The sequence below is a fragment of the Fulmarus glacialis genome, unplaced genomic scaffold (genome assembly GCF_000690835.1).
Source record: "Fulmarus glacialis isolate BGI_N327 unplaced genomic scaffold, ASM69083v1 scaffold9632, whole genome shotgun sequence".
NCBI classification, from domain to species: domain Eukaryota; kingdom Metazoa; phylum Chordata; class Aves; order Procellariiformes; family Procellariidae; genus Fulmarus; species Fulmarus glacialis.
Window position 1 is genome coordinate 80,939 of NW_009197287.1, and position 19,115 is coordinate 100,053.

Genomic DNA, 19,115 nt, shown 5'->3' on the forward strand with positions numbered 1-19,115 from the left:
TTAGTTTCATTGGCTAAATACTAAAATTCACTGTATTAAGGATACAGTGTACTGTCAGAACCTTCCCAGTGTTACATGGTTACTCTTCCTATAAGATAGGATAAAATTTTGTTGAAGGCTCTAAGACAATTAGAAGCCCAAGCTTCCATGAAAAACAGTGAGTTTTTGATTCACCAATTAATTTTTGAATATTCTATCTTGTGTCTGTTTCTGGAAGTTTTAATATATTAAAAACAGATTCCTTACAATCTTCAGATTGCTACTGAGGATTTTAGTGAGTATGTTTTAATGGCACAAAAGCAGGTTTGGGATAAAACCAAGAAAACTTCTGCCTCTTGAAGAGTATAAAAAGAGTGTATTTCTTAAAAAAAAAATGTGAAGTCTTTTGCAGAAATCCTGCGTCTATTGTCTTTCACGTGGGAATGCAGAGTGGGGGTGGAGAGCTATCTGTTACCTTCACCTACTGTATTTGTTCTACCAATTTGAATTGGTAATAATTTATTTAAATAAAGCATTTTAAACTAATTAAAATACTCAAGAGATTAAATAACCTTCCCATGACTTCTGTGCTCTGTTTCCAGTTTTCAAGAAGATATATTTTATTAAAATCTACCAGTGTAAATTTTAGGAGGATTTACACCTTGGGATTTTTCCCATCTGTTTCTTAAAGTGCATCAGCAGCCAACACCAGGGAAATAGCTTTACAAATTACTACCTCCAGACTCTGAGAAACTTGTTTTGAAAACTCACGCATCCTGTACGGACATCACTGTGCTCACTGCACCATTCCAGGATGTAATTTAAATTCTCTACATTTTTGTAGGCTACAGTTTTAAAATACATTGTTTTACCACCTGCATTACCCTGTAAAAAGCCCTGGGTTTTTGACACAAGAAACCTGAATGTAGCCGGGGTTAGGAGTGGGTACAATAGGAGACCCTTAGTGAGGAGAAGATGTGTGCTTTTCCACTTAACCTGCTGCCACCGGCAGGGAGCTGAGAGGGCAAATGCTACCCCTGGATGCCCATGTTACCAGGCTGCTTGCTCAGTTCCCTGAACTTTTTTAATCATCTCCTTTTGTATTCAGAGAAGAGAGGCTGTCCTGACAGGGCATAACTGGAGAAAGGTTCTTTCGATGCAGTAACATACCTAAAAGCTCAACTTGGCTGTCACTAGTTACTATTCTCTGTTTTGAAGGATCTTGGACTTGCAGTTTGACGTCATCAAAACTTCATTCCCAAGATTTTTGAATCAAAGTTCAATTTAAAGCCTGTTATTGAATACCTCACAGTCAGGAAGCACATGGACACTGAGCCCCTTGGTGCATAGGCAAAAGCTGAGCTTGTTGGGACAGCAAGGTTTGTCAAGCAAAGTAACTGAGTCACTCACTGCACATCCAACATTCATTGTACACCGGTAGTCTGGGATGCCTAAGACTGGACGGACAAAGAAAAGAAACCCAAGGTATCTTGTGTCATCAAAGAGGATAGAGCCTTCCCGTAGAACATGAATCAGGTCAAACGGAGGGTTCCCAACTCTCTCTATTGACTGTGCAGAGAGTTTAGGGTAGGTAAGGTCCTAACTCAGGAACTCTGCTCTTTGTTCAAGGTCAGGTGGGATGAATCTATACCTGCCTGCGAGCGTTTTGCCATTAACGCCAGCAGCAGAAGCCAAGATATAGCAATACCTAAAATTATTGTGGCTCTGCCTTCTGTACACAGAAATCTCAATTAAGCATTAACTAGATTATTTAATAATATAATAATTTACCTTGTGTGAGTATGTACAGACTAGTGAGTATTGGGTATGTATAAATCCACATACACAGGAGGAGAGGATAGACTGGAGAGGAGACTCATAGCAATGCATCTGTGCCTTTACAATCCTTCATATATTAGATCCAAGTTTTATGCTTTGTTAAGGAGCTGATATCAACCTTTGGAGGGTAACATAAAAAGTGTAATGCAAGCCTGAAAAATGTGCCCTTTAGAGAGCTGTAGTGACTGATATAAATCTAGTTTTGAGATGATTTAGCAAAAATCTGGGCACTTTTGTGTCTGAATAGGGTTTCTTTATATATGGCCTATGTATACCATCGACCTTTGCTTCTGAAGTGTGGTTGTGGAAGGAGAAGACACTTCCAGGACTCCTGTCTGGATTCATCCCACTTACTGTCATATGTTATTTGATACCCCATCAGAGGCATCTGAGTTAGGGATTCCTTGGTAATCCTGGACTCCCTCTCAATCCAATGCTTCATTTTGTTTTATTTTAGCTTAACACTTATTTTGCAATAGCACCTATGAGCCAGATTGTGTTGGTTTTGGCTGGGATAGAGTTAATTTTCTTCACAGTAGCCAGCAGGAGTAGGGAAGTGATTGTGCTCCTGTACTCGGCACTGGTGAGGCCGCACCTCGAATCCTGTGTTCGGTTTTGGGCCCCTCACTACAAGAAGGACATTGAGGTGCTGGAGCGTGTCCAGAGAAGGGCAACGAAGCTGGTGAAGGGTCTGGAGAATAAGTCTTATGAGGAGTGTCTTACGGAACTGGGACTGTTTAACCTGGAGAAGAGGAGGCTGAGGGGAGACCTCATCACGCTCTACAAGTAGCTGAAAGGAGATTGTAACAAGGTGGGCGTCGGTCTCTTCTCCCAAGTAACTAGCAATAGGACGAGAGGAAATGGCCTCAAGTTGCACCAAGGGAGGTTTAGATTGGACATTAGGAAAAAATTCTTTACTGAAAGAGTGGTCAGGCCTTGGAACAGGCTGCCCAGGGAAGTGGTTGAGTCACTATCCCTGGAAGTATTTCAAAGACGTGTAGATGTGGCGCTTAGGGACATGGTTTAGTGGGCATGGTGATGTTGGGTTGATGGTTGGACTTGATGATCTTAGAGGTCTTTTCCAACCTTAACGATTCTATGATTCTATGATTCTAGTATGGTGCGATATTCTGGATTTGTGCTTAAAACAGTGTTGATAACACAGGGATGTTTTCGTTACTGCTGAGCAGTGCTTACAAAGAATCAAGGCCTTTTCTGCTTCTCCCACCACCCCACCAGCAAGTAGGCTGGGGGTGCACAAGAATGGACTCGATGATCTTAGAGGTCTTTTCCAACCTTAATGATTCTATGACTCTAAGAAGCTGGGAGGGGACACAGCTGGGACAGCTGACCCCAACTGACCAAAGGGATATTCCACACCATATGACATCATGCTCAGCATATAAAGCTGGGGGAAGAAGAAGGAAGCGGGGGACGTTCGGAGTGATGGTGTTTGTCTTCCCAAGTAACTGTTACACATGATGGAGCCCTGCTTTCCTGGAGATGGCTGAACAGCTGCCTGCCGATGGGAAGTAGTGAAGGAATTCCTTGTTTTGCTTTGCTTGCATGCATGGCTTTTGCTTTACCGATTAAACTGTCTTTCTCTCAACCCACGAGTTTTCTCACTCTTACCCTTCTGATTCTCTCCCCCATCCCACTTGTGAGGGGAGTGAGCGAGCGGCTGGGTGGGGCTTAGTTCCTGACACCACGACAGAGGTAAGTGATGGTCTCAATGCAAAATCAATGTGGTAGTTCAGCTACAGAACAGTTGTGCCTTCACTCTAGTAGCTGTGGCAGATTTTTATTGGGAAAAGATGAGGATTCCTCTGAGCAGTCAGTGAAATATTTTATGCTAGGAAACTGCTGCTTTTATTTCCTTTCTTCCTCTTAGGAAACCCATTCACATCCAGGCTAAAAAAAATAAATATAATTCGATAGGTATGGTTCAGTGAAACAAGATGTGGACCGATGTTGCTATGAGCAGTTTACTACAGGTGCTAGGCACGACTGGGGTTTTCATGGCGTGTAACACTGGGTTCTTTTTTTTCAGGAGGTAGACAGATGATTGCTTTATATGATCTAGTTTTTCAATAGTCTTGAGAAAAACAGTGCTGCAAGGTTGCTTTTCTTTGCTCCTTCTATCCACATATAGCAAACTCTTTGAATCCTTTGTAGCTGATATTTAGGGAGGCTACATGTGGTCAGGATGCTCACTGATTGGAGCATAACGAACATCCTAGAATTCTTTTTTCCCACTTTACACCAGGAAACTGCAACAAAGAAATGTTGTCATTCTGGTCCAAAGGCCACGACCCACGTGTGAGTTCAGCCACAGGCTTAGACTTCCAGACTTCAAATCAGGGTGGTGGTGGGGTTCATCTCACCTCATTTCAGATACCTGAAGTTAGAGATCTCACCTATGCTACTCACCTAGGCTTCCTCTGTGGCCATGAAAAGAGAGACACTTGTGGTAGGATGTTCACACCTGTAGAAGTGACAGAAACTACTCACTGATTTCTGCCTCTCCTCAGAGTCCAGAAAAATATGTTAGGCATTGCAGCTCTTCATTAGATGACAAGGTGATATGAGTCCCAGCTGAAACTGTGCCTCAGTTACCCATTTGCACAGCAGGATGAATAGCTGCCTACCTCTCAGGGATCCTATGTGATATAAGAGGACTTTGAGACAACAGCTACATAATTCTTAGACTGAAATTTGGGATATGAGTTCTGTTTCTAATGATCTTTTGTTATGAAAAGCACATCCCAAATTAGGAAGGAATCTTCCAGTATGATTATGAATTGTCTATGAGTCTGTAAACCCATATCACAGGTCTTTTCTTTCAAGTTTTGTGTCCAGTAGCCTTTTAATTTTTACTTTACATGAAGGTTTTGTATTGCCTAGTATGCAGAGCTGAAATTACTACTGACTTCTAAAAGATTCTCTTCGCCAGTACTTACTGGTTTACTGGTAAAACATGAGTTAAAAGCTGAAAGCTGTTTTTTAATAACACAGTAGCTTTCATAACATGTTCTATGCCCACTAAAGGCAGAGACCAAGAATTCTGTCAGGTTCCTAATCCGATCAAGCATTTTTCTTTTTGAAGTTTGTCAGTCTTACATATGCACACACATGCATATACTTCCATCTGCATATATCTTTTTCTAGCTGTATAGCTATATAAAAGGTTGTGAATAGATATACTTCATGAATGTTAAATTTGTTATTTATGTAAACATTTGTAATAAGAGAGCTGTCAGGCTGGGGATCCATTAAACCCGGAGCTGTTCAAAATGTACAGTAAGTAATATGGGTGATTGACTGCCATTGCAGTTATATCACGGTAGGAAAAATTTATGTAGATGAATAAATTCATCTCAGTGGAGTATTTTCCTGTTTTGCAGATGATATTGCTCCTCCCTTATTTTACTTACTTCCTACATATTATACATCTGTGGTAGGCATCAAACGTACCCAAAAACATTTGTAAATGGAACATTATCCAACTCTTCACCAGCTGACATCTAACCATGAGGACATAAATCAAAAAGTTGCATCCATTAAATTTACTGGCTTAGATTACATCCTGGCAAAGTCTGGAGTGTAAGAGCCAAAGCTTGCTCAGGAGTCCACGCTCTACCCTGTTTGGCCTCCCATGATTTGCTTCACGTCTTGAAGAATGCATACCTGGGGACTGTCAGCAAAGGTGCCTCCCCAGCCCTCCTAGCTTTACTGCTTACGTTAGTTTTCTGAGGCTTAAACTGAGTTCATTAATCCAAACAGTAGGTTGATGGGATCTCCATAATCCTCTAGTTCTTAAGCAATAAAGAATTCCTTGTGCTGGGATATGAAAAATCTCAGACTGCTCATGCCTCCACCGAGTCGTTTCTTAAATGTCCATTTTTTATGGTTGACTTCACATAGCAAGAACTTAAAAGGTACCTTGGCTGAGGGCGGATGGAATGAGTTAGTGGAATTAAGTAGCGACTCGGTAAATGTAACAGCACTTTAAAAGGTACAGAAGCAAAATTCATATCGGTCGTTGGGTGCTCAGGAGTGCTCTAAATGTTTCTCTGTTACAAAGTGTTTAGTATGTTATGACTAATGTGCTCTGTTTGAAATTGCAGGTTTATGCAACTCAGCCGACAGCTGGATGATTGTTCCCAATATCAAACAAAACCACTACACAGTGCACGGGTTACAGAGTGGCACTAAGTACATCTTCATTGTTAAGGCCATTAATCAGGCGGGCAGCAGAAGCAGCGAGCCCGGCAAGCTCAAGACAAACAGTGAGTAACGTGAGATCTGGCACACACGCATTCTTCTCCTTTCTTGCCTTTATTTTAGGTTGGATCTTTGGAAGATAAAAGAGCGCAGAGCAGCTTAACTTGTTTAAAGTGCTTCCCACAATGAAAGCTACTTATTTAACTCGATCCAAGACTGCCAAAGTCTTCAGTAGGGCAGAAGTTAGTTTTTTTTGCGAGATGCATCTGTAGTTTGGTCACTGGAAATATCATTTAGGAATAGAGCCATCACATGTGAAATGATTGAAAATACTCTTTTGTGGTTTTGTTTTAATGTCCTCTCTATTCTTTTTCCTCTACAAAGCAAAACCTTTTCTTACATTTGCAATAAAACATTTCATTTTTGTATAATGTTCATAAGATAATTGCTAGTTTAATTTTATCCTCCAAAATGATCTCTTTCTTAGGACACCAGAATACTTTCTTAGCTCCATCCTTCTCAGTTTTTTGTGGAGTTCAACAAGGTGGTAGAGTAGTCAGAGATCCCACTTCAAAAAAGCAATGGTTACACAAATTATTAGCAGATGTAGTATAGCAATTTTAAGACTGGTTTGCAGCCTTTTTCTTCTCATGTCCCAGCCAATCCCTCAGTCATGTAGTCATCACGGGCAGCTCCGAGCACTGGAAAGGGAACACTGAGATTTGTGCGCCCTCAGAAACCTGCTTATTGTAGGGGAGGGTGCTCGAAGAGGGGAGATACTGAATGTTGCAAGACGGAGGCTGCAGGGAATGGCACGTACACGTTTCTCATTTTCCCCTTTCTCCTATTAACCTGGCTTGCATTTCTGTGTAAAAGCTGCTCATACAAACCCCACATCTGCTACCGAGAATCTGCTTATCGTTAAACCTGGTAACCTACAAGCAAACGCATAACCAGAGGACCCATTTGGAAATGGCAGTCTTTTATCCTTTTGTCTCTTTGTGACCCAGTGTGGCACAAAAGCAATCTCCCAGGTAACTGTGAGAAATGATGTGACCAGATACACTTCAGTACAGAGAAGGACATCCTTCAGACACTGCTTCAGCAACATGAAGGCTACTAACCAGTTAGAGAGGCATTTTACTGTAGGCATTTTACTGCTACCGTACGTGTTTTACTGCTACCGAGTGGTAAGAAAAAGCAGGTAAAATGTACCTTTCTTTCCAATACTTTCCAATGGATTCATTTTATATTTGATCATAATGCATAGCTAAATACACATTACGAAAGTAGATGATAGCTCTAAAGCTGAAAGTACTCCTTATCTAATTCCTGACCCATGTCTAATAATGTTAATTGAGAATTAGTATTGCCTCAATCACCTCCCATTTTAAATGTCTGCATTTTCAGATTGCCTAGAGATCTGAACCAACACATATTGACTGTCACTGTTCAGATTAACATAATGTCTTCTTTCCCCCACATTAATGCCTTCAGGTTTACTGCATGAGAAATGCTTAACTGTTCCTTCATAAACCCTGAACAATTTACACCTTATTTGAAGTACACGTGTCAGTGCCTGACACAGACCTCACGAGAGTGCTCATTTCTGTTTTCTGTGCATGTCATCAAATCTTCCGCTTACATTTTTTTTCACCTTGATATGAAAGACAGTCAGAAGGGAAAAGGGCTTTGCTGGACCATTCATGGAGTCACAGTTTCCTAGTTGTCTCCTGGTGGAGGTAAATGATCGTTCTGCTTTTTGACACAATGAGCAAGCCTGTCAGAATTGTGGCAGGCTTTATATACCTACAGGGTTCGGTTTACCAAAAAGCTTCCTGTTATTTTCTACAAACCTTGTGCTACAGCCAAAGATACTTGCCAAGAGCAACAGCCTCAGTAATGTTTTTACACCATACTATTTGGACCAAGTTACAGTTCACTTCCTTCTTTTTAATGCACAGTATCCAGCACCACATGGGCATCCTTCCAAAGTGATCCTGAATTGTTGACTGTGCTTGTTATAAATAAAGCTGTGAGTGAACAAACAGACAAGGCTAGTGCTGCTTCTTATTTTCAAACTCATTTTGTGGGATTTGAAATCATACTTTTTTGTAGTAACGATGAAGATGTTATTGTGGAGCTTTATCCCTAGAGAATTAATATAACGTAACGTATTCTAAATCTAATGTGCTGTGAAAAAAGCAACCCTCAGACCTTTATTAGCATGTATATTGGTTTCAATTACATGCAAGAATTAGAGTATTCAGGTTACCTCTAGGTCAGAGATAATGGGCATGATGATTATGCAGGGCTCTTTTCAGGGATTATCAACACGGGGAAGTTAGTGCACAATGAGATTGACAGTAAACTGACAATGCAAACTAGCTATTGCAGGGAGCAGAATAGGTTAGTCTCTCTCGAGAATGCTTCAGAGGAGATTAATATGGTTATGTAATCTTGTGGGCTTCTTAGAGGCTCGCTAATCCACTCTCCTTTTCAAAACCAAAGCCAAGCCATTCTTCTGCCATCTTTGTCTCTGCCTCTCTAGGTCAGCCATTTAAACTGGACCCCAAATCTGCTCATAGAAAATTGAAAGTGTCTCATGATAACTTGACAGTGGAACGTGATGAAACATCCTCCAAAAAGAGTCACACACCAGAGCGGTGAGTAGCTGGCAACGTGTTCATTGACAGCGGGCGGCATTACTGGGAAGTGGTTATAAGTGGGAGTACGTGGTATGTATGTAAAAATATATGTGAAAAGAAACACTAGTTCACACCCTGCAGTTCCTGGCATAGTTTCTCTGACAGAGACCAGTAGCAGAGGCATGGGGAACAGTACAAGAGCAGGACAAGCATATACCTTCACATAGTTTGTCATACTATTTTCCCAATCTCCAGCACTTTTGGACCCTGGGACTAAATCTGCCAATAGAGCAGCTTTATATTTAGTGGCTTTCACAGGACTTTTACTCCATGGCTGGGGATGATTGTTTTTTGAACCCACATAGAGTATATTTTAAGATTTTAGTGAATTGGAGAGCTCAGAAAGTTTCATCTTGTTTATACAACAGAGCGAACTTTGTAAGTGTGATCATTTCTTTACTAAGGGTGAAGGATCTTGGTGTCCTTCAGTAAGAGAAAAAAATAAATATGAGGACAATTTGATGATCCAGTTTCACAGGGGTGGAGGTCAGATTTGCTTCTGGGGAGGGGGCATGGAGCAGCAGAGCTGTAGGTCTGTGCCCCAGGGTATGAAGCAAGGGGCAGGAAATGGAGAAGTGCATTCCTCCGCTCCTGAATGATCCTCTGTGTCATACAGGGGTGGATTTCAGGGGCCCTTTAGTCAGTGGAAGAGATGTCATCCTTTGGGATTCAAAGAGAACAATCTTTGATGGAGGTTAATGGAGTGGAAAAATCAGTAAGGTCTTCAGGTATGCCCACTGTCTCAAACAAGAAAAATGCTGTTTGCCTGTGCCAACGTTGAGGAATGGAAATAGAGTAACTTATGGCACATTAATCTCCATTGATTGAAAGCCCAACAAATACTGCAGTGTCTCTGGAACGTGAGGAACTTTTACATTTCTGTTATATATGAGAAATCAGGTATTTGCCCTCAGTGTCCATTAATGAGAACATTTTCACAATCCTTTTACCCGGCACATCTTGCCATAAATTATGGTTTGCAGAGCAAATGTCTTCACCTACAATTGCTTCACTTGGCCCAAGACCCAGTCTCAAAAATGCTCATTTGAATCTAAAAACCACACCAACATCTGGCAAAACATATTTGGGAATGGCAAAAATGTTTTTTTTTTTTTAGTATGTCCTTTGATGTTTACTCTTGCATTGCTTCTTCTGGGCTATATATTAAAGGAGAAAGGAGAGATCAGATTAGCTGACAGATAGCAGTGTACTTTAAAATCAATGAATTCCTCTGTATTCATCTGTTTGGAAGCGGGAATTTGAGGCCCAGTGATTTAAACTCTGAGTTGCCGAGTACTTAACAATCTTCCTTTTGAATACCAGAGGCAAGTGCTCCGAAAAATTATCATAGCAGCCAAACTGCAAACAATACAAGGGACAATAAAGTTTCCCTGACCTCTCAGACCCAAAAGAGAGATGGGGAAAACATTAATTAAGCCTGTGCAGATATTGCGGTGAAACGTCAATTAATTAGAACTTAACCAGCAGAAGTAAGAGGCTGGGGCATTCTAGTGAGTCCTCTGGGCTAACATTTGACTTCACTGAGAGAAAAACATGGCAGGAAGCATTTGTTTCCTTGAGTTGTTTTTTGTTTTGCAGGTATGCCATTGGTATTTCCTACAAGTCAGCGCCGAAGCACGAGTGGATCGGGAAGAATTCTGCCTCTTGGGTGCTTTGCCGCTGCAATAACACGTGGGTGGTGCGGCACAACAGCAAAGAAATCCCCATCGAGCCTGCGCCTCACCTCCGGCGGGTCGGGATTTTGCTGGACTACGACAACGGTTCCCTTGCTTTTTACGATGCTTTGAACTCCCTACACCTTTACACTTTTGACATTACATTTGGGCAGCCGGTGTGCCCCACGTTCACTGTGTGGAATAAGTGTTTGACCATTATAACTGGCTTGCCTATCCCTGACCACCTAGACTCCTCCGAGCAGCTGGCATGACTGCTAAAAGCCAAAAGGTAGGACGATGCGTCTTCCCAGGGCGGCCAGGCGGCTGCCCGCAGGAGCTTGCCCGGAGCTGGCGGACCGTGCGGCATCCCGGCCGTCACGGCCGAACCCAGCCAGAACTGAAAGGGGGACAATATCTCTTTACTGTGTACTTTGTATGGAAGGACAAAAAGTGGCTTTAATAATATCTTAGAACGTTCTTTTGAAGTTGTTTTTGTTTGGTTGGTTTTGTATTTAGTCTCTTACAGGAAGATTTATAAATTATTTATAAAAACAAAAAAAAAAGAGAGAGAGAAGGGAAAGTCTGGTTTGGACACCTGGAAAATGACTTACTTGTTTTGCACATTGATGGTCCTATTAATTAAAGTTTCATCAGCCCTTTACATAATTTTATTTTACAGTGGATAATAGCAAGAAATTGGAAGGATGAAAACTGTGCAGTGGACAAGTCGGTATACTGCAGGTTTTATTCGTGCCAATATTAGCGCTCTCATTACCAGTCTCATTGAGTGCAAGATCTCCTAATTTCTACTTTGCACATGGGAAGGTGCAGACCAAAAAGAACAAAAATAAACAAGTGAGGAAGTGCAGCTAGCCAACACAGCAAAAGAAGAAATTTTAATTTACTTCTGTTCACAGGGCAGTGCTTTCTCTGTTCATAAAAAAACATGGAATATGTCCTAGAAATGTGAGTGGATAAATCATCTGGCAATTTATTTTATTGATGGCAACATTCCCATCTACCGGTGCTTCGCCTTCGTCTTTGGGAAACATTGTAGAATCACTGAGCGTGTGAAAGACTGATACCCTCTCTGAGAATCAGCAACGCTGGAGGAAAGCAGCCAATCCAAGGTCTGACTGTAGACTAATTTGGTAACGCACGGCATCATTTAAGGATTGATTGTAATAGAAGATGTCATGGTTCTGATGGTAGACATGTGAATGCTTATTGCTGATTTTACAGGGTTCAACATAGCAAGCCCAGCCAACAACTCGGAAGTGAGACATGCGCCACTTTGCCATTGATTTTAAATTAAATACAAATGTTTCATTGTTGTACACTATGTAGTCTCTATAACAAAGCAAGGAAATCTGTTTTACATGTGCTGTATGGAGAAACACTGCAGCTGGGGTTTGCTCATAGTTATCATTGTCCTGGGTTGTTTGGGAAAGCACAGTTCTCTTTGTGAACGGGGAGTAAATAACAAGTTTTCAGCAGCAGTAGGAATCTGCATGGGCAGGCCCTACGTTCACCCTGGTGCTGGTGGATGAACTTCAGTGAAGGCAGTAGAGGTTGTACCTACTTTATCTCAAAGCTGAATCAGGTGCATTTTTTTTTCTCTTTTCCTTCTACAGAATAGAAGCCCTTTGTAATTACTACGATGCTTATGTATAAATGACCATTTTGGGAGATGCTTGAGGCATATGACAACTTTAAAAGAATGGTTTTCCTACAGTGTTTTGTTGTTACTATGCAAGCGGTGAAAATCTGCCTGTGTAGAAAGAGGATAAATTGAATACCAGCTTTAAGAAAAGATTTGCTCAGTAATTTATAACCATGCTTTACGTGTCTTTGGAAAAGGATGCCTTAATGCACTTTGTTCACTAATGGGTCCCAGCTAAAACTATCCCAAGCTCAGCTTCAGATTTTTAAAATACTGATTCTTCAGGTACCAAGCTGTACTACAGTTTGCCTTATGATGATGTAGAATACTTTTGAGCAAGATGAGGAATACATACATGCCTATTTGTTTTTTTCTTTTTTTTTAATAGAAAATAAATGCCTATCCATGTTCCTTTGATTTCCCTTTACATGCCCTGCTAAATGCTAATTAAATGGAGGAAAGTCTGACAGTACGTTGCTGGTACCATGGCTTTCAGCTGGGGCAGCATCCCATGGTTCACAAGTAGTAGCCACTGATCTTTCCAGAGTTGACATAAGTAAGTGAAAATGTGTACCTATAGTGAACTGCAGTGTTTGTCATAGTGTCTTTAAAAATAAAGAAACGTATACCCTCAAAAATGAAAAAATAAACAAATCCCCAAACATTACATTTTATAATTGATCACAATGCCACTAATACAATCTGAGGTACGTTGCCGAGATCTGGCCTGGGATGTTTGGAAGGTAGCTGAGATGGCATGAAAATTATTATAATGAGTTTACAGGAGATGACTGATGCAAAACAGTGATAAGAAGATGCAGGAGGAAAGGAGTTTTAATGTAGGATTATTGCCAAGTTTCTGCCTAAAAGGAAAGAGTATATTACCAAAGTACATGTAACAAGGCTGTGTATCTTCTCTTTTGCCAGAAATATTAAATCTAGAAGCTGACTTCAGTGGTGGACAAACTGAAAACACTGTTCAGTGTTTGGCCATACAATGTTGGCAGAGATTGAGCTGGTGGAAGTAATATCATAAGTTTGGAAAGATCCCCAGTGATCTCACATATTTTCATTGTAAAGATAGACCGTGAGTCTAAAGACAGATCATGGTTTTGGCCAATAGAAAAAGAATGGTCTGTAATCTATAGGCCTTGCTGTATCATTTTTATTTTAACACAGAATACTTCATTTGGAGCTAAGCCACATTTCTCCAGTGGACTATTCGTTCAGTCAGCACTCTTTGTGCATGTATGTTTGTGTATATATGTATACATATGTATGGGTACAGACACACCAGTATATGCACAAGTATAGTGGGTCATTTGTGTATATGCATACATACATATATACACACACAGACTGACAGTAATTAGCCAGGTGTTCCTTTTTTGCTTGTTTCTTGAACGATTTCATATTCTGTATGACTATGAGGAAACAAGTTTGCTATGAATGGTATTCTTCTGGACATTTTTTAATGAACAAAATCTGTTTATTTTACAATACTTGATTCAATGCCTGATTAATCAATAAAAACATCCATTTGAAAATGTAGCTTCTGTGGTCTGTGGCATTTTGCATGGTCCATAGTAATCAGTTAAATTCTGGGGGAATGGTAATCCTCGTGTAAAAATAAAACTGGTACTTTAATGTAGCGTGCAGTCTTAGATGAGGGGTTTTCCCTGATTTTTGAAAGTTTTGTGACTAGGAATGGAGTAGCATTGAATAATGCCATGTTTAACAAAGGCAGATTTTTGAGGTGATAGTCTGCTGAGATGCAAGCAATGAAAGTAGTAGATAAAGCCTGTGTTGGTTAAAATGATTGTTTCAAAGGTGTATTTAAAACCCAAGTTGGGATTCAGCAGAGTTAGAGCAAACTGTAGCACAATCTCTTTAGAGGACAGTAGCATTGGCTCAGAATAATCAAAGCTCTTGTCGAGCTTGAGGTAGTGGAACAGTGGGGGACTTTTTTCTTTCTGAGGCCAGATAAGATTTTCCGTGTGTTAGGCTCCTATGTGTTAATGCACGCCTAATGGGGAAAAAGTCTTTCAGGAATGTGCTGTATGTCATAAATTATTTAGTAGACTGTCTCCAGCCCATTGTAGTTTCCCATTGTTGGCTTTCAGAGAGCAATGAGAGAGCTGAAGTTGCTGCATTTTCTGCCATGAGTATATTCTTTGTCTGTTTTGGGTATCCCGTTTCTCAACTGTTCAGCCAAGAGACCCGCACTGAGCAGTGGGTCCCAAGGTAGAAAGCATAAAAATCCCTCACGTGTGGATACACTGTGAAAAGCTGGAAATGGGCAAGTACGGGTGAAGACACATGCATGTTCTTTGTTGTATTAGCAATAGTAGGTCACTAAACAGCAGTGTGCATCATCTGTTTTAATCCTGCATCTTAATTGCAAAGACTATGTTCTTTTCTTGTTAGAATATGCAACAGGACACTATTGAGACCACAAATTAAAGTGTCAGCTATTTAACCATTTATAGCACTGTGAAAAACTATTGGCTGTGGGAGATTTCATTAAACTATTATTTGACATCGAACACAGTATAACTATTTCTTTCTTAATTATTCTGATAAAGCTGATGCCTAGTCCTTCCCAGATTCTGCTTCTAGTTACAACAGCACAAATTCCAGATAAGCCCATGAACCAAAACAAATTGAGAACTGCTAGTGGCTCTTATCTGTGTTACCAAAAGTGAGGCTATTCACCTTAACTGGAAACACTGTCTTCATTTCTGGTTTAGGAGCGAAGAAGTGTTGGATCCACACAGAAAGTACACGCTGGGCCATCTCAGTAACTGGCCAGGGCACACCTGGGCTGAAGGCCATTGGTGGGGCAGCTTTGGGAAGCTAGTGATAAGCAAAAAGCATGCACAGGTTGCTCATGTAGTGATGTACTGGCAATTTTCCTGTAACACTATCTCTACTGTCTTTTCACATACTGATCTTTCCAGTAGTGGACGTGTGTATTAAGATATAGGAATGTAAAATGCAGTCTTTTCCTGTGTTCCTGGGTTGGTTGCCCCTTTAGAAATTAGCATCTTCAGCATAGTGTTCTGAACTTCAGCCTTAATCTTTGTCTTCTCCACATGGAGAAAAGCCCTGGTCACTCCCAAGTGCTGATAGTGGGTGTTCCAGACTATGCTATTTGTTTTTATTGTGCTTTCTGAAATGAAAGAAACTCTCTTTACATTTTAACCTTTGATTTAGGACTTGATTTTCATATAAAAAACTTAAGAGACTAAAGAGCGATGATGTTAACAATGCTTCAATACGGATGAGACTGTTGGTTTGGACTGTGAGGCTTAAGGCATCTGTGTACATAAATCTCTGTGCCAGCATAGACTGATTTGTCATTCATGTGGGAGTTGAACAGTACAGTGTAAGTGTTTTCTTCTGAGGTAGGCTTTTGTATTAACTCCGCTCTTGGAGTGGAATACTCTGGTTCTTTAATTTTTTTAATTGGTTTTCTGATTCGAGTGCAGACCATGTTAGTAAGACTGTAAGTAATACAATCTTTCATCATGTTACTTATTTTAGCAAGCCCTACCGTGTAACGGCCTCTGGCAGGTCGCTGAACACATCAGCTGCAGCCATAACCTTTGCAACATCACCTCCAATGTGTGGACTGATGTTTAAGCCATTGACCAAGTATATAACTTTCCCAGGTGGGATTCATCTTGCTTTGAGTAAGGAACTGTAGCACAAATGGTGATACCAGTTCAAGGTGAGAGGCTCATATATTTCACAGAGATGATATAGGAAAGATGTGGGCTTGAATACTATCAGCATTGAGGCAGTTCTGGTTTAGAAGCATGCCAATGTATTAGGAAGGCACCAAGTCTTCTACTACAATGTGATCAACAGTGTCATTGTTACTGCTGCCTGAGAGAGGGATGGAGGTAGCAAAAGAGGGAGTTCTGGAGCCGTGCTGAGAGAGATCGTTCCGAGTGACAGGACAGCTGGAAACGTGCCACCGCTACCTGCCCTGGCGCCATGCTGCAGCTCTGCAAAGCAGCTCTGCACCTATTCTTCCTTTTGTTACAGCTCAGCCTCAATCCACATTCCCAAATGAGAGGAAAAAAATATTGCAATTACATGTTTGAAATCCTAACCTGAATAAAAGCAGCAGGGCAGGGATGACAGCCCCAGGCCTTGATTCTCCTTTATTCACCCAGATTTTTACATCTGTTGACTTCAAAGGAGGTAGTCCTGATTTACATAGAGGTGGGTACAAGCCCATGAATCTTCAGTTTCCAAAGGGTCAAACCCAAGTGAAGCAGGAGCCCCTGTGAGAACAGCTCAGCATTCCTATTAAATCATGTCTTTGGAGAAAGCACATTAGCTGCTAGCAAAACTGCAGTTTCTCATGAGCTGTTTCCCAAGGCCAGCACAGGTGTGTTTTAAAATGTATGGTTCTTTTAAAATGTATGGTTCAATAACATTCTTCTTGAGTGAATTGTTCAGGCAATGCTTTGCTGTTTCCTCCAAGCAGGGTGGGAACAATTCTCTTAGCAGGTGCTGTGTTACTTTTATAAAAATCGTGAGAACGGCAGATACATAAGTTATGATATAATGCTGCCACATAAGACGATTGTTCTTGGACTTCCATTTAAAAATGGATAATGACTAAAGAAGTTTAGAAATCTACTTCCTCTAACTCTTTGTCCTAATTTATATAGTTATTTGAATGTATGGAGATGTTTCTTCTCAAGGAATATCACCTCATTTCTTTTTAATACACACAGACACATGGTAATTAGGAGTATTCCTCAAAATCCATGAATTCATAGAATAGCTTATAATCAAGCCTTTGAAAGACAGCAAATGGAGGCTTTGTGCTTTGCATAACGTTAGTCATTGAACAGGGAAAAAAAGCTATAGCTGTTTAGATCAGTGAAACATTTAAAAAATGACAGCCAACTGCCACACGAGAAGATGGGAAAGTTTTCATTAGCAATTTTTTATTTCTCCCTCATTTTTATTTTGTATGGAAAACAAACTATTCCACTTGAAAATATTTCTCTATTATCTTTCCATTTCTTCACCTTTCTTTTCTGCTTTCAGTCTCATTTTCAGATTTTAAATATTAGAATAGCAAGAAGTGTGTGTTTTAAAAAGTTGGATTTATTTTTTGTTTCCTTGAAAATTACCTTTTTCAGGAGGCTCACAGAAAACGAAACGAGAAGTCAAAATACTAATGCAATATGGCAGCTTGAAAGTCAAGAATATTTTTGAAGCAGAAATTAAAGAAGGAATGCAGATAAGCCTGTCACTCTTCTACAATTACTGAGTTATTTAGTTTCATTATTCTGGGCTTAATAGTATTGCTCTCTAATTAAAACAGTGTTAGAGACCTGATTAAGGAGCACAAGCAGAGGAATAGTAGATTATTTTAGGATTACCCTGGAACAAGTTCCCTTTAATAGCAATATGTATATTCAACCTCATTAATATCGGCTCTTTTTTTTTTTTTTTAATTAATTTTTAAATATTGTGTGTCCTCTCTAGCAGTAGTTCCCAGCCTAGAAATATGTGTCTCTTTTGGGAAGCATAGGTCTAATTCCTTATGGAATTGGGAAAAAGTCCTCCCTATGGCAGGTGGTGCTAGCACAGTGAGAACATCCCCCACTGGCAGGGGGCAATTTGATCTATATTTCTGTCATCTTGTCTGTGCGAGTAGTAGTGATGGCCAAACTGAGGATGAAATAGGTTCATCCAGATGGGTGTGGGAAGAGGTGGAAGGCTTCTCTGGTGAATCACGATTAGTGACTACAACCAGTGGTAGATCCAACCCATAATTAGAAATTAGCAAATGGAGATTTGTTCCTTAATACAATCAGTAATATATCCTTTTAATTTCTTCATGTGACTGTGACCTCTCTCTCAATTTGTCCATCAGTTTACATCCACATGCTCACTGAACATCTGTTAAAGTTGGAGTTGCAAATGTTTTGGGTTTTTTTTAACTGTTACATTTTTGTCAAACTACTTTGAAAACAAACATTGCTGATATAATGTCAGTAGCTTATGGCAGAGGGTAGAGGTGAGGAACAACATAGGACTTAGAGAATAAATGCAGGTGCAGACTGAGTTCAGAACAGCATAATACGCTCATAAACATAGTTTCCATCAACCCTAATTGAAATTATGCATGTAGGTGAAGAGAGAGAAATGAACTGAATTCAACCTTGGCATGTGCATGAATAATGGTCAGTACAAAGTAGCACAGGGGCTGAAACAATTGAAAAACAAAACTCTTTTCTGTAAAATTAATAGTTGATATTGTTTATCTTCTAACAGTTGGGTCATAGCATTCCTACATTGCATATAGTTAGACAAACAGGAGGTATTATTAAGAAAGTGCCCTGAGATACGCTGTAAGTTCTTACAAATGCAATTGAGGAAATTAAGATAAATCTTTGAATGATATACACAAAAAGAACAACAGAAAAAAAAGTTATTTATTCACAATCAATAATTCAAACCATCCTTTCTTATTAGAATCCTGATGCTGCCTTCCTGCATCCCTCCATGGAGAGGGTGAAACAGCAACGCTTTGTCTTTCTGTTCTTATAAAGTCAGTGCTCCATATTAGTGTTACTTGGAAATCTCTCGGGATGAATAAATTAGTAGGAACAAGTACAGAGTTCTCACCAGTCTTGGAGCCTGAATAAGCCATTAGCCAGTTTCAAGGCTGAATTACCATCAAGTTATGCATGCTTTCATGTATTTTTAACTGTGCAAGAAGAAACATGTAGCATTAAAAAAAAAATGACCAATTTTATGTAGATGTGGGAATAGACGTCATTCTGTCCAGCTACAAAGCTGCTAGTTGGTACAGGGGCAGGAAAATATTTTTATGGATTTGGTATAAAGCACCTGCACTTGTGCTGGTTCTCATGCACACAGAAGTGCTGTAGCCCTAGGTCCTGACAACCTTTTATCTGTCTGTGGAATTCAAAAGCTCTGCAAATCATGCTGAGGGGTGGGTCGGTGTGCATGGGTACATCTTTCCCT

The 19,115-nt window shown here is 40.2% G+C and overlaps 1 protein-coding gene across 1 annotated transcript in view; it reads left to right on the forward strand.

Annotated features, from left to right (window-relative positions):
• LOC104072891 (E3 ubiquitin-protein ligase Midline-1-like) overlaps nt 1-10,958 on the forward strand; it is a 48,182-nt gene extending 37,224 nt beyond the window's left edge. Inside the window, 3 exon segments of the mRNA XM_009572491.1 lie at nt 5,946-6,107; nt 8,594-8,780; nt 10,350-10,958. Of these exon segments, the coding sequence (XP_009570786.1) occupies nt 5,946-6,107; nt 8,594-8,780; nt 10,350-10,698 (698 nt within the window). The 3' untranslated portion in view covers nt 10,699-10,958.
• The last annotated feature ends 8,157 nt before the right edge of the window (nt 10,959-19,115 follow it).